Genomic DNA, 16,216 nt, shown 5'->3' with positions numbered 1-16,216 from the left:
ACTTCTAGAATTGCTAAACTTAATCGAAAGTCTTCTGATAATATCGTATGAGGAGGTGACCTGGGGAATCACAGCACTACTGTAATTCTTACGTGCACGGTACAGTATTGTCGAACACGGAGTCCTCCCGAACTACAGGTGGCGACAACGAGCTACGAGCAGCTTCGCCTTTCCGACAGAGGGCGACAGAGAGTTTTTAGTATGTTCGAGTTTCAGCACAGAGGAAGCACCAAAACAACCGACGCGCCAAGATTAAGATGTCTGTTTGTCTAAATTTAGGCTAATAATCAAATTTAACGACACAGAATAATAATATTGATATTATAACAGACTTGTTAATGTATGTCGTAGTGTCATAGCAAGTGTAAAGTTTTGTACTGGGTTAATAGAAACTGAAATGTCGCTGATGATTCAGGGGGCGAGCTGGAGTCTGGATGCTAACAGATTAGCAGGATTATAAAATCACAGATGTCTGTGTGTGTGTGAGTTTAAATTAACACACACGCGCGCGCGCGGTTAGAGTGCTGAGGATGGCGCACTGGAGCAGGTTCGAGAAGGATCTGGAACAGGAGGTGAGGAGGCTGGTGATGCACCTGAGTGGGATCGAGGAGGAGCAGGACCAGAACCTCCAGCTGGCCCTCAAGTTCGCCTGGTCCAACTTCAGGTCCGAATCAACACACACACACACACACACACACACACACACACACACACTGTCAGGTGTCTAGTGTAGTGTAGATGTTGTTTGGATTATATAAAGATATAAAGAGAGTTTTTCCTGCTATTTTGGAGTGTTCTGATATTCCGTACAATCAAAAGTCCCTTTTTGACTTGAATGCAAGGAGGTTATCGGATCCTGTATAAAAGTACAGTAATTGTATAAACAGATGATGTTCATCCTGTTTATACAATGATTGTATGTTTTTCTTTTGTGTATATATATATATATATGTTATATTACTTTGGAATCGTCCTTGCGCTGCTTCCGCACACCTACAGTACAGCAGGTATTGTTTATTGTTTATTTCATCATTTAATATACAGTGGAACCTCGGATCACGAGCATAATTCGTTCCGGAAGCATGCTCGTATTCCAAAACACTCATAAACCAAATTTAATTTTCCCATAAGAAATAATAAAAACTTAAATTATTCGTCCCAAGCCCCCCCCAAAAACATACATAATAATAATTAATACCAAATATAAAGTAAAACTAAAACAAATCAACCTGCACTTTACCTAAAAAAAAAAAAATCCCAACAGATAAATGTTTCCGTTTATGCGCGCAGGCGCTGCGTGTGTGTGTTTGGGTCACTCGTTATGTGTGTGCGCGCGCGTAACTTGACACCGTGCCGGTTCATAAACACAAACACACACACGCTAAAGGCGAGAGAGAGAGTGTGTGAACCAGCACGGTGTCAAATTACGTGCACGCACACACACATAACAACAGGCTAAGTAAGAAAATGGATCTTTAACCTCTTTAATGAGACTTTCTTTTGTTTTTCATGCGCACACACACATGTATTATAATAAACAGTACACGTGCGTTTACAAACACAAAATAAAATGTGTTTTACGTGCACACACCTGTCGTCACAGTGTTATAGTAAACAGTACACGCGTGCACGGATGTTGATTATACCATATGTTACCCACAATTCCGCAGCACAAGAGAAAGAAAAAACGTCGCTTAGTTGTGATAACGTGATGCTCAGCGTCAAAACAAGAAGCGCATGCGTGATGCATGATACTCAGTGCTCGTGAACCAAGACCTGTTCGTTTTTCAAGTCAAAATAAAAAAAAAAATTTTTGCTTGTCTTGTGGAACACTCGCAAACCGCGTTACTCGTAATCGGAGGTTTTACTGTATATCTTTGATAAAAGCTTATTTTTATACCTTTGTGACTGGCAATTTCTGGTTCCATAAATAAAAGCTGAAGTGTATTTTATTTATTTATTTTTATTTAATTATATGATTTTGGAGAAAATCTATGATGTAATCTGTGCACTCACTCCTGGGTGCATTGACAAGAAATGACTTTTTACTATTTTTATCTTCAGTCCAAAAACAGTTCTTAAAAGTTAATAAAATGTTAATTGCTTTAAAAATAAAAGTTTATTTTGCTAAGTGTATCATGAAGGAAGAAATGTATCATGAAGGAATGGAATGTTTAACTGAACTTGCTTTTTGTACGTTTCTCAGGTTTCACCGTTTCCTGGACGTGAGCAGTCACAAAGTGCAACGCTCCATACAGGGGTGAGAACTCAACGTTATATGCATCAATTAATATATATAAAGAATTATTATTTATGTTTTTTTTATATTTACAAAAATGTTAAAGGGAATGGAGAATGTAAACATTGAAAGAAAGACTGAATATCGGTACAGCGGACCGGGTTTGATTAGTAACTGGGTTAATTAAAATATATTTAAATATATAATTTAAAAAAAAGTCGCATGGAAGGATAAAGACCCAGAAGTAATTTTACCTCAAACTTTAGTAATTTGCCAAATTCATGTTTCTAATATTAGAATAAAAATATTAAAATGTGTAGCAATGCTGAAAAGATCTGAGCTGAAATCTGCGTCACCATAGAAACCGTACTGTATTAGAACGAGTGCTGTCATCAGAGCTGCTGCTGCTTACAGAGAATTAATCAACAGCTTCTGACCAATCAGAGCCCGAGATTATAATGGTGAGTGTGTGTGTGTGAGAGAGCTGACAACGTGTGTGTTGCCTGTGTGCAGGATTTATGAGAAGCTGATGGTTCACTCTGACGTGTGTAAAGCAGAGAGCTGGCTGAGGTTAACCAGTGAGTTCCTGCGCTCTCCTCTCCCCAACACGCCGGGCTCCATGGTGAGACTCACAGCAGGACTCGGCTTCTCCAACGCTTTGACTTCCTGCGCTCACTTACTCACCCACATTACTTACTCCTCTCTCTCTCTCTCTCTCTCTCTCTCTTCTGTTTTCCTCTAGACTGATGTCCATCACAGTATTCTGTCCTTGTTGCTCCTTTTGTCTGATTCTCCGTCCAACTCCAGCTACAGCGAGCGACCCCGGCTCAAAGATGCAGGTCAGTGTCCTGAGTCTCGAGCATCAGCGTTAACCAGACCAGTGCTCATTTCATATCTCTGTCTGTCTCTCTCTCTCTCTCTCTCTCTCTCTCTCTCTCTCTCTCTGTCTGCAGAGGAAGAGGACAAGTTTGACTGGGGCAGGTATCTAATGGAAGGAGAGGACGTGGACACTGGGCCGTTTCCAGACACGCCGGTGAGTGCTGCTGAGTTTTGCGCTCTGATTGGTCTACAGCTGCTCATGAATTCTCTGTGGTTTCTATAGTAACCGGGGTTTGTGAGCTGTATGAGCAGATTTAACATGAAACACGACTCTAAACAGACAATAAGTGTGACGTCATTTATAAACACATTTATAAACAAACACGTGAAAACACTATGAGAGGAGAAAAGAGAGAAAAAAGAGAGAAGAGTAAATACACAGGAAAGAATACAGAAAGAAAAAACTAAACTCTTAAGAAAATGTATTAGGAGGAAAGAAAGATTGTTAGATTGTTTGTTATTACACTTACTACTTTTTACTGGATATGTATAGTGTCTTCTTTCTTTTGTTCAAAAACATTTTATCTTTCTTTTTAAATATTTGCATCTTTCTTTTTTTTCTTTTATCTCGGTGCTGTTTTGTTAGGTTTTCCTTACTTTATTTAACTTTCTTTTTCTTTCTTTTTTCTTTCTCTTTCCTGTTAATGTTTTTCTTTACATTTCTTTCCTTCTCTTAACCTATTCATTTAATATTTTCTAATTTCATTTCATTCTTTTTTTTTCTTTCTCTTAATCTTTTTTTTCTTCCATCCTCCTTAAAGTGTTTATGTAACTGTAACAGAAGGAGTCTCCAGTGTCAGGACAGAGCTCTTTCTCTGTAACACATCATACTGTACTTTTTCTTATTAACTTTGAGAGAGAGAAGAGAGACTGGCGAGGGATAAAGTGTTTAAAGCCAGTGTACTACAAGCAGAAACTTGTTTCTTAGAACTTTATGTCCTTTAAGAGGTGAAAACTGTAATTGTTTGCAGGTTTCTGTCATATAAGAGGAATAAAACACTCCAGGTTTTGCTGTTATAGGAAAAGAATCAACTGCCCCACCCCGTCTGTCTTTATTTCCCTGTAACGACACGGTGTGTTTTATTCCTCACATTGTACTCCATTACACTTTCATTATAGTGATAAATACAACCTTGTGTGTGTGTGTGTGTGTGTGTGTGTGATGATCAGGAGTGGTCTGAAGATGAGAGTGAGGAAGAAGAGTCTCAGCAGCCCATCAGCAGAGGGGATTCTGGGATACAGCTAGACCCAACACCACAGGAAGACCAGGAGCGGAGCGATAAGATGGTGCAGGTCACCTGGGCAGGTCAGAGCACTGGTCAGAGCACTTTAACTGGTGAAGTGCTAACACACTGTGGATGAGATCGCTTCACCTGACCTGTGTTTGTGTGTTACAGTGGGAGAACCGGATGCCAGGGCTTGGCTGGAGCTGCACGTGGTGACGCCGTACTGGGTTCCTCACTCATCACGCTTTCCACACAGCCTGCATCTGCACTCCAACCTGCTAAACGTCTGGTGAGAAGAAACCAGTCACAGCTGCTCTCGTCCATCAGCCATTAATACATACGACACTCTTCATGTTCATGCTCCTCACGACTTCATTCAGACACACCTGAGAGAGCCACTGTGCAGGCCTGATCTTTGCCTTACAGTATGTGTGAAATTCTAGTTCAGATCATCACAATTCTGTTTGGCCCGCTGCCGGTGTAGGCGTTTCTCACCCTCTAACAGTAGGCGGTAAAGGCTGGACGGGAAAGTCGGTTTTAAAGGGCAGGGAAGCTGCGGAGAGAGAGAGAGAGAGAGAGAGAGAGAGAGAGATTTGTATGTGGCAGTGAGCTACAGAACTGAAGAGGAAGCTGAGTGGTACTGAGAGGAAACGTGTCCAGAAGATAGTGTGTGTGTGTGGAAGTGCTAGATAAAGCAGACGAGTAGGTCAAGACACAGAACACGTCAAGACAAGATCAGGGAAGGAAGCATAAGCCGTTTTAAGGAAGGCTGGTCTGAAAGATGGGCTTTAAGAGGCTGAGAAGATGCCAGAGAGCGAGACCTACAGCTGGGTTAATGTAATGTACTGGATTCCAACTGGGTAACTATGAAGAGATCAGATTCATTGCAGAAAATAATGTGTGTAAGTCAAGAGACTGCAGTCAGTCACACGTGAGAGGTGGAAGTGCATCGGCTGCTGGTCATCTCAGGGACACGGATCTAGTCAAGTCAACTTTTATTGTCATTTCGACCATATACGCTCCAGTACACAATAAGACAAAACGACGTTCCTCCAGGACCACGGTGCTACACACTGTACATGTAACATAAATTAAAAAACTTAACAAGGACACCTAATTAGCTGAATATTTAAGACAAACCAAATTTACATACACCTATGGTATGATAATACTGCACTTTACTTATACAAAGGACTGGTTATCACTTGGATCTGTGTTATTTAATATTTAATTGCTGTAGTGCATAATACTAGAGCGAACAGTAACTTATGTTATGCTGTAACTTATGTTGTTTAAATGTAGTTCCCATATATTCACAAAAAATGTAACATGGTGTGTATTACATGTGTGCGTAAACAGTTCATGAAATGGTTTTAAACTTATTTAACTCATTAGGGCCCAAGCACTATGACATCAGCTCCATGTTCAAAACTCTGCTACCATTAGGATGCCTGAGAGTCACATGAGATTTTGCAGCGTAGCTTATACACACTTGCACGTATGCACATGAAACCGGGTACGCTTTTAGATCTCATTGAGCTGAACACTTTTCACATTGCATGTCGTGTTCTATATTAACTTTCAGTACAATTCCAGAGTGATTCTGAGACTCGTAGTAAATACAAGCCCTGACCTGGTACGATAGCTGCAGAACTTTTTACCAAATCAGACTCAAAACTGCCACTTTGAACTGCTGTAAGCATAAAGGAGTGTATGTCTAGAAGGAGCTTTAGAGACCTAATTTAATCATCACACATATTGACAACACATACCTAATGCACCTTGTAAAGTCTTAAAGTTGCTTAGTAGGATAAGCAAATCGCTTGGTCTGTCCACTGTACTTCGATAAGCTTTTTTGGCGCCGGGAAAGAGTTTATTAACAGTAAAAGTTTTAAGAGTTTTTATATGTTTGACAAAACGCCTGTGCCGTCGACATAAACAAAGAGCATAAACCAGGGGAAATGTCCTGGAGAAATCCTGAAAAGCAAAAAAGTGGAGGTTAGACAGATGTTCATCCAGAGACGAACCAGGAGGTGTTGGCTCGAGTTAGTGGGAGAGAGAGGGAAAAAGTGAGTGTGGGAGCGTTAACACCAGATTTAAGAGGAGACGAGAAGGGAGCGGCACGGAAGATTTAACACCTTAATATTAGATCTATGAGAAAAAAAGTAGAATAAACTTCTTTTACAGTATATAAAATAATTTCCCTACTCACCTTTAACGCATCATAAAATTTTTTTAAAAACACATACGACAAAGCCCCACAAAGCAAAAACGTCTGTCTGTTCCGGTGCAGGGATCAGCATCTCTACAACACAGACCCCATGCACCTGCCTGAGGAGAAAGTCTTCGTCACCGAGACGCAAGTGATTCGGGAGACTCTGTGGTAACGTCTGATGTTCAGTTGCTTTAATGTTTTTAATTAACTGATGTGTAACAGATCATATATTAGGCATGTAAGTCAATTAATGTCTTTGTTCTCAGGCTTTTATCAGGGGTGAAGATGCTTTTCATCTTTCAGCACCATGATGGCAAAGTCAGCGTGAGGAACGACGTAGTTGTCACACACTTAACCAGCGTGAGCATGCAGTGTTTTATTTTTATTTTCATTCTAGGTTTTTCTACTTAAAAGACTCTTGAACAGATTTGGGGAAAAAATCATTTAGGAATTTAAGAATCTATAAACATAAATCTGTAGCTTTTTTAAAAAAATTCTATTTGCAGAAACTTAAAATTATGAACCTTTACTTAATGAAGGACCAGAAAAAAAATTCTGTCTGTCTGTCTCTATGTCTAGCCAGTTTTGCGTGATGATGTTGATAATGGTGTCGGATTTAATAATCTACTTTAAAATGATCTACTAATGCGCTACTGTCTCAATGTAAACAAACACCTGCACCAATAGATATTAATTAGAAAAGATAAAGTGAATATTTTGACTGGGATTAGTTCATATTTTCACTTTGGCTGAAATAACAGCGCTGAAGTGGTATAAGTGAATTTTAACACGCTGGAGTGGTTTTAAGACAAAACTTCATCTTTATCCTTTTATCTACTTTTTCCATTTCTCATCTGTGATTCACTCTCCGATTACCGAACAGGGAGTGTATTTGTCTGAGCACCAAAGAAGGACAACTTAGTGTAAACAAAGCATAAAAGTAAACTTCTCGATATCCTCTCTTTCCTTTTGATCGTAATAAGATGAAATGACAGTAGGTTCAAAATCTTGCCGTGAACTCGGTACATTTTGTACAATTTTCTATTATTTTGCCACCAATCCAGTGGAAATTGATACCGTGTAACGTCATCACACCAAACTAAATACTGTGAACTGTTTTTTTTTTTTTCAGTTTAAAAAAAATCAGTTCATCTTTGTTGCAGGCAGACATGTACGTGGGTTCAACCTAAAATAATAATATCACTGATTATATTATATAATAATATTAATTACATTAAAGCTGATCAGATTATTTTTACCTTTAACTGTTTAACTAATTCTACAACTCTTTTCCCATTCTAATGCTAGTAATCAATAAAAATACTTACTTGTGTAGCATTGTTTGTACATTAAAAGTTCTTTTTTTTTTAAGAAAAAAATTGTTAAACATAAAAAATTAAAATACATGCAGAAAAAAATTGAGAAAGCAAAAAAGTTGTAATAGGCCCAATCGTACATAATTATTAAAACAATGAACAAATGTAAAATAATCAACAATAATATAATATATTTAAAAAGTCAGGTTTAGGCAGAAATTTGTAACTCTGGGGGAAAATGTTAAAAAATAATTTGATGATTTGATTATAAAATATTAAGTAGTAAAATGAATATTTGCTATAATAATTATAAAACATATGTGATTTGGTCTCCCAAGAGGACAGATTATTAGGTACCCCTGCTTTGCACACATGGTGTACAGTTTAATTAATGACTAGAACATCTCTAACTTTCCCTGATCTGTGGAGCACCATCGAGCGAATGTTATTACAAAAGCATTGTGCGCTTGTGAATTGCAGAACTGCTTGCGTTCCATCCTGGAGCACGTGGCGGCGTACGGCCAGGCGGTGTCGCGCCTCCAGAGGTTCATCGACGAGGTGACGGGGCACAGCACGGAGCCGTGTCCTCCCGGCCTCAGCTCTTCCTCAACTTCATCCTCGAAGAAGAGCTCAGAGCCTCCGTTCAGGACGTACCAGGCGTTCGTGTGGGCGCTGTACAAGTACTTCAGCAGCTTCAAGGAGGAGCTCTCTGCTATTGAGAGAGAGATCATCAGCAAAGGTGGGACACATCAAGGTTAAACAGTGTGTCAGAGTTCACCTGAATAAGATTTTCAAAGAGTCTTGCAAAACGTGTTTCTCTGTGTAGATGAGACGGTGAGTTTGTTGTCCGTGTTGGAGCGCCTCAGCCCTCACCTGGCGCAGATCACCGTGCTCCACAGGGTTTTCTGCACAGGCGTGGCCGAGGTCCCTTCCGGCACGCCCAATGTGGTACGAGCCTCGCACCTCCTCAACACGCTGTACAAAGCCATCATCGAGTACGACAGCGTCGGAGAAGCTTCAGTGCAGGCGGTGAGTTTGATTTCAAAACGAGTAAACAGTCACAAATAGGAAAAAATATTTGATGGTGTTTCTTGCTGCGTGTTCAGGTGGCGCTGCTGTTCTCGCTGTGGGTTGAAACGGTCAGGCCGTACCTGGAGATAGTGGACGAGTGGATTGTTCACGGTCACCTGTTCGATCCGGCTAAGGAGTTTATAATCCAGCGGTAATGAACACACACACACAGAGATTTAATTTTATTTACGTTATCAAACATGATGAAGTGAGCAGGAGTAACCCCGCTGTGTCTGCGTTGTGTATCAGGAACAAGGACGTCCCGGTGAACCACAGAGACTTCTGGTACGCCACCTACACCCTGTACAGCGTGTCCGAGGCCGTGGACAGCGAGGAGAGACTGAGCGACACGGCCAGCGGCAGCTCGGGTGGAGATCAGAGCTCCAGCAGCAGGCAGCACACCATGGTGTCCTTCCTCAAACCCGTCCTTAAGCAGATCATCATGGCCGGGAAATCCATGCAGCTGCTCAAGAACCTGGACTGTAAAGAAGCTGAGCAGGCTGACGGCGGGTCCTCCAGAGGTGACCGAGGCAGGATTTCACACACACACACACACACACACACATACACACACACACACACACACACACACAGATCAGTTTAGATCATCAAGACTGAAAAATTAACACGTCCTCTGTCTTTATCTCAGACGCAGAGAGGAAAAGTCTGTACACTCTGTTCCTGGAGTCGGTCCAGACACGTCTGCGGCGCGGAGAAGATTCCCCGACGGATACGGTAACCGAGCAACAAGCCACCAAGAGGAGCCTTATTAATATGCAGTCCATCGTGGCGCATCACCTGGAGCTGAATGACATCCACGACCCGCTACTGGCCATCAACTTCGCCAGGTGACCATCTGATCTAAGACAGGAGCGGAGTGCGGGATCGGATTGGGGCCAAAATATACAAAAATATATATACACGACCCAACACGACCCAAATCTACCCAAAGCTTTTTGGTCTGTTAGCACTGTCTCCTTGCATCTCCAGGGTTGAGGGTTCGATTTCCACCACAGGGTCTGTGTGCATGAAGTTTGCATGTTCTCCCTGTGCTCGGTGGGTTTCTTCTGGGTCCTCCGGTTTCCTCCCACAGTCCAAAGACAAGCAGATTAGACTAATTGGCGTTTCCAAATTGCCCGTTGTGTGTGAACGATAATCGGGTTTACATCTGGCAGCACGAACCCTTTAGTGACTCCCACAGAAATGACAGATATACCCCGAGGGTGGGGAGTGTCCTTCATCTGATGGTCTGGATTTAGCAATTGATTGTGTTTATTGTTAATTCTATGCATTTATTATTATAATTATTATATTTTGCTGTAATTTTTTGTTGTGTTATGTAGAGGAAAAATCTAAGCTATATTTTGAAAATTTATGAAAATAAAACATCTGTATTTTGTTTTCTTTCATAATGCATAAATTATTGTTACAATCAACAGCTTTCCTTTTTTTCTAAAGTTGTTAATAATAATAATAATAATAATAATAATAAATGCAGTCTTGTCATATTGCAATTTATTTATTTTTTTTAAGTTTGAACTTTGTTTTTGTTTCTCACAGGATGTATCTGGAGCAGAAAGACTTCCACATGAAGTTCTCCGGCGCTGACGTGGTCGTGGACCGGTCGTCCGAGTCGGTGACGTGCCAGACGTTCGAGCTCACGCTGCGCTCCTGCCTGTACCCGCACATCGAGAGGAGGTACATCGAGTGCTGCGGGAATCTCATGAGAACTCTCAAGAAGGACTACGGGTGAGGTTTGGTCTTCTTGTGAAGGACAGGAACTAGACACGATGAGTTCTTTCATTTCAGCTCGTTGTCAGAGTGAGTGAACGCTACACTTTCTCCTGACTCAGGCTCCTGGGATACCTCCAGGCCATGAGAAACTACTTCCTGCTGGAGGCGGGCGACACCATGTATGATTTCTACACTGCCATCTTTGACAAGGTTTTGGAGAAGGAGAGCTGGCAGCAGCTGGCGTTCCTCAACGTGCAGCTGCAGGAGGCTGTGGGACAGCGCCACCCGGAGGACAGCAGCAGGTAATGCGCTAACGTAAGCCTCGAGCTCCGGTCGACATCGGCGTGGTTTCGTATCTCACTTGTGTGTTTCCACAGACTGTCGATCTTTCTGGAGGCAATCGATCCTACAAAGAAAAAACAGCCAATCAATAACCTCGATGGTCTCACGCTGAGTTATAAGGTAAACTGATGATGAACATTATTTAGATTGCTGACTACTATTGGATTGTATTTTATATGATATTGATGGTATTCTTGCCAGGTTCCTTGGCCTGTGGACATTGTGATTAGTTCCGAGTGTCAGAAGATCTACAGTCAGGTCTTCATGCTGCTCCTACAAATCAAATGGGCCAAGTACAGTCTGGACACGCTGCGGTTCAGCGGTCAGTAATGCGCCGTCACGATGCCCACTCCATCCTGTATGTGTGTGCTTCATGTTAGTTGTTGTTGCGTGATGATTTTTGTAAACAGTCATATCATCACCAACCTCTGTCTTCCTTTTTCTTTTTTTTTTTGTTCTGAAGTTATCGAAAGACTTACAGCTTTACATTTACATTTGGCAGATGCTCTTATCCAGAGCGACTTACATTTTTATCTCATTTCACATCTGATCAGTTTAGGGTTAAGGGCCTTGCTCAAGGGCCCAACAGTGGCAACTTGGTGGTTGTGGGGTTTGAACCTGGGATCTTCCGAAACCGTAGTCCAATGCCTTAACCACTGAGCTACCCCTGGCCCTTATGTCGGACACTGGAGACTCCTTAATTTGATAATGATAAATTATAAATAAATATTGCTGCACAATTAATTATATATATATATATATATATATATATATATATATATATATATATATATATATATAAAGAACACATATATAACTTACATAAAAGTCCCAAAGCCTTAGTTACTTTGTTTCTCATCTGTTTCTTAATTTCTTTAGACCTTGTTGAATTTGTAGATATTTTAAACATGCTTTACTTTGTCAGACAGGTTCATGTTAAGTAAATTCTTGATTTTAAACATCTTGCTTCATTATAGAAAGTTCATCATATTCGCTGTTTACGTTTACAGTCATTAAAAAAAACGTATTCGGTCACAGTCTTACACACAAGTCTATTTAAATGTTGTCATGGAAATTATACCATATTAGAAGTAATCATTTTAAAGACTTCAACTGTGAGAAATATGCAAAAAAAAAAAATTTTTAATCTGGGATGGGCAAATACTTTTACCAGGAATTTATTTAGAGTTTGTCAATAAGGTGTATTTGTTTACAATTAATATTTAGTAATACTTTTTAGGTAAATAAATGAATTATATTGGCGAACATCCTCGTAACGAGATCATCTGTGAGGTTATTTGCTGTTAGTCTCAATAATTATGTTTAAATACATAATGGTGCTTTTAATAGTAACATATCGCGGCTTAAACTGCAATGTAATTTATTTATTTTAAAATAAACATCTCTTTACAGAAATCATCACCATGTCAACGTCTATCCATAGAAACCATAGAACCCTAAGGTATTAAAATAACCCGCGCTGATGTCACAGCTGATGTTACTGTTTCATGTCTTTTGACATGTGCTGGGTCTCGCATCGGAATCTCGACTCTAAACTCCTTCCTTTGTAAAACTGTTTACGGTTACTAAAAATACCAAACACAGCGTTTCTCCATTAACAGATTTGACGGTGGCTGCAAAACGACACGAAGCGAGTCCGTCAGAAGAGCTCGCTCCCAAAGAGCCCGTTCGCCAGCAGATCCACAGGATGTTCCTCCTCAGGGTCAAGCTGATGCATTTCGTTAACAGTCTCCACAACTACATCATGACCAGGGTGAGGTGTTTTCTTCTGTTTCAGCAGATTCCAGTTAGAGTTTTTGGTTGCTGGATGTTCACCAGCGTATTTCATGATCACGGTTCCTCCTCCCACCTCCCCAGATCTTACACAGCACGGGCCTGGAATTCCAACACCAAGTGCAGGAGGCTAAAGACTTGGACCAGCTCATAAAGATCCATTACAGATATCTGTCTACTATCCATGACCGCTGCCTTCTCAGAGAAAAGGTACTTCACACACACACACACACGTGCACGCTCTCATGCACCCCTTGTGTTTCAGGGTGCCAAATTCCTCTGGAAGAACTGATGAATGATGACAACAGACATTTTTGTTTCTCTAAGTTAATTAAAATTGAATTCTTTAGCCAGAGTGCGAATAATTTTTGACTCACCCCCATATACCCACCGTATTCAGATCAGAGTGTGACTCACGATGGCAAGAGCAATAAAGGTGTTTTATTTCTCATGTATTAAAATATGCTGTTAGACAAACAGTTTAAACACAGGGCGCGTGTGTGTGTGTGTGTGTGTGTGTGTGTGTGTGTGTGTGTGTGTGTGTGTTCAGGTGAGTTTTGTTAAAGAGGCCATCATGAAGGTCCTGAATCTGGTCCTCATCTTCTCTGACCGATGGCAGGCCGGCTTCGGGGCGTGGAAGTAAGTTGTAATAAATTTGCATATATATTCATTTTAATAGTTAAAACTTCCAACTTTAATTACATCAAAGACATGAGGCATGTGAAATCCTTTTATTTAAAATTTTTTTTTTTTTTACATCTGTATAAATTTGTAATGATTAAATGCTCATCATCATTAATGCAGCCTGTTATACCAGTTAGAACGGCAGGATTTATTTATATATATTTAGCTGTTTATGACAAACAAGAAAATAAGGTTGTCATGGTTACGTTAAAATCTGTTGCACAGTATACAATTTTAATCTGATTATTTGTGGGATTTTATTAAAAGTCTACAATATTGACTTATATATTTTTATATTAAATGAATAAACTTTGTCTACAATAAACAACATTTTTGTACATTTTTCTATTTAAAATTCCACATCTAGTGAGTATTTTTGGGAACGTACAGACAGGAACAATGTCCATATATTCGTATATCTTGATATTTTTAAAGAGGTTTAAGGTCTAAAGATGTCCCAAGCCCTTGTTAATAGAACATATCATCATATTACAATGCATTTACAATTTACATTAATTTACTATGATGGATTATAACGTTTAAGACATCGTTCTGCCTTTTGTTTCTGTCTTCCAGAATCGAATCTATCGACAAAATGGAGTCAGATTTTAAGAACTGTCACATGTTCTTGGTGACCATCCTAAATAAAGCCGTGTGCAGAGGATCGTTTCCTCATCGTGAGTCCGCCGCCGGGCTCAACACTACTTCCTGTTTATTGTGTTTTTGCTGCAACTTCACTTTTCACAAATCTGCATTTTCAGGCCTGTTGTTGTTGCTGTTGCAGGTCCAAGTGAAGGTTTTAGTTTTATTTGTCTCTAATTGAAATTCTAGTTCTCTCGGCTAAGTGTTGGCGAGTTCGATTCCCGGGCGATGCTGTGGCCGTCCTCAGGTCTCTCCGGGGTCAGGGGACGGTATACATGTCAGTCATAGCAGACACTAGACAATCGTAGACGTCTGCAAGCTCACGCAAGCGGAAGGGACGGATAGCGCTTTTTAGGAGTTTGAAAAGGTGCGCTCAGAGTCTCGTTACTCTGAGGAAGTTTTCACGGTCTGTGGTTGGTTGATGGTGCCGTGATGAGAGAGTCCTCCAAAAGAGAGACAAGGGGACCTGGCTACGAGAAAATCAGGGAGAAAATCAGGGAGAAAGGGAAAAATATACAATATTGTAAAAAAAATGTTCGTGTGTAATGGTTTAAAGCTTAAAGTGTTTGATAACTGGGTGTAAATCATTCTTATTCAGTTTAATTCAAACCAGAGGATACAATTTTAATCTGTTTATTTCTGTAATTTAACTTGGAGTAAAATGGAATGAATTCTTTTCGCACACGTCTCCTTCATGTTACGCTTTACACTTGAGGTTTTTCAGTCTTAGCTGAGTTTTATATAATAATTAACACTATTAACTTCCTGATGTTGTTTTCCCCCACAGTGGAGTCTCTGGCTCTGTCTCTGATGGCCGGCTTCGAGCAGTGTTAGAGCACGTCTCCAGCTGTAACACTGCTGTGTTCCTCGGTCAGTGTGTAGAAATGTCTACACCACAGAGGAGGAAGTGAGCGCTCACACACACACACACAGCAGAGCTTCTTCAGCTTTAACCTGATCAGTCTCTCGTCCCTGCACAAGTTTCTTCTTTTAGCTGAAAGCTTTCAAATATAATATAACAAGCTGTTTGATGTGAATGAATATAAAACTGCAGTAGAAAACTTTTGAATACGTGCTGAGTGTGACGTGTGCTCTGTATCACGTGTGTATATGTTTGTACATATGCTCATTCTGGATGTCTTGCTTTATTGATGTTTATGTAAAATAAACAGGCTGTTAATGAGAACCTGAGACGTTTGTGTTGACACTCATCATCATCTCATTGTTTATTTAAAATGAACACTGTGGGTTTTATGGAAACAAAAAATAATTTTAAAAAATCGTCACCACCTGGATTGATTTAAGCAACTAGTGTAGGTAAGATCCTCCCATTGGATAATTCCTGCAGTGACGAATACGGTTCAGCTGCAACACGTTATTTAATCCTAACTGATGCAGTGAGGAGCTTCTCATCTCTTACACACCCATGTCAGAAGACGTATCTTGTAGTCATGCCAAAGATGTCCTTCCGTTTCAGGAGAGTTAAATGATTGTCCTGCATCAAGCAAAGAAAACAACTAAGGAGATTACCAATCCTGTACTACTAAAACTGGGTTAAGAATCCTGGAAGGACGGTGGTGACTCAGAAGGAGTGTGGTTGGAAGCAATTTGAATGATCATGGTTGAGAATCACTTAAATGTTTTTTTAACAAATCGTTAAAAAAAATCCTTGGAACTCGAAGCTACATTTAATAGTGAAATGAAGAGAATTTCCACACACACGCACGATGTGAAGAGAACCCAAGTGATCGGGACTAAACGGCTGTGTGTCCTTAAGGAAACCACTTATCAGTGAGACTCATCAGGAAAAGGCTTCACTTTGCTAGGGAACATAAAGATGGAAAAAGGTCATGTGACCCCATGAGTTCTGATTGGGTCCCTATCCCAGAGTGATGGGCGTGTCAGGGTGAGAAGGGAAGGACATGAAGCGATGCTCCCATCATGCATAGTGTCCACTGTACAAGCCTCTGGAGACAGTGTTATAATCTGGGGTTGATCAGTTACTCAGGTCTAGACTCAGTAACGTTATGGGGCAATAAACTGAAGTCAGCTGATGACCTGAATGTACTGAATC

General features: G+C 40.4%; 1 protein-coding gene across 2 annotated transcripts; it reads left to right on the top strand.

Annotated features, from left to right (window-relative positions):
• The first annotated feature begins 204 nt into the window (after positions 1-204).
• Positions 205-15,322, top strand: tubgcp5 (tubulin, gamma complex associated protein 5). Of its 2 annotated transcripts, none has more exons than XM_053499400.1 (23): positions 205-664; positions 2,207-2,260; positions 2,753-2,861; positions 2,982-3,078; positions 3,193-3,272; positions 4,289-4,424; positions 4,516-4,633; positions 6,638-6,727; positions 6,826-6,919; positions 8,356-8,614; positions 8,702-8,904; positions 8,982-9,097; positions 9,196-9,467; positions 9,596-9,794; positions 10,507-10,695; positions 10,800-10,982; positions 11,058-11,142; positions 11,224-11,344; positions 12,645-12,796; positions 12,901-13,026; positions 13,367-13,455; positions 14,077-14,177; positions 14,930-15,322. In XM_053499400.1, exons 1-23 carry the CDS (start codon positions 531-533, stop codon positions 14,974-14,976), a joined length of 3,054 nt encoding a protein of 1,017 aa, XP_053355375.1. In that variant the 5' UTR covers positions 205-530; the 3' UTR covers positions 14,977-15,322. The 2 variants fall into 2 exon arrangements, with proteins under 2 accessions (XP_053355375.1, XP_053355374.1); XM_053499399.1 differs by having other exon boundaries at positions 9,196-9,476.
• Positions 15,323-16,216: the final 894 nt, after the last annotated feature.

The sequence above is a fragment of the Clarias gariepinus genome, chromosome 6 (assembly GCF_024256425.1).
Source record: "Clarias gariepinus isolate MV-2021 ecotype Netherlands chromosome 6, CGAR_prim_01v2, whole genome shotgun sequence".
NCBI lineage: Eukaryota > Metazoa > Chordata > Actinopteri > Siluriformes > Clariidae > Clarias > Clarias gariepinus.
The sequence above is the reverse complement of the archived record's forward strand: the minus strand, read 5'-3'. Positions and strand labels throughout refer to the sequence as shown.

Excerpts from the sequence above, each read along its gene's own strand:
- tubgcp5 (XM_053499399.1), top strand. The coding sequence starts at position 531 with ATGGCGCACTGGAGCAGGTTCGAGAAGGATCTGGAACAGGAGGTGAGG. Across the intron at positions 6,728-6,825 it reads GTGATTCGGGAGACTCTGTG|GCTTTTATCAGGGGTGAAGA; the intron begins GTAACGTCTGAT and ends CTTTGTTCTCAG. Across the intron at positions 10,696-10,799 it reads ACTCTCAAGAAGGACTACGG|GCTCCTGGGATACCTCCAGG; the intron begins GTGAGGTTTGGT and ends CTCCTGACTCAG.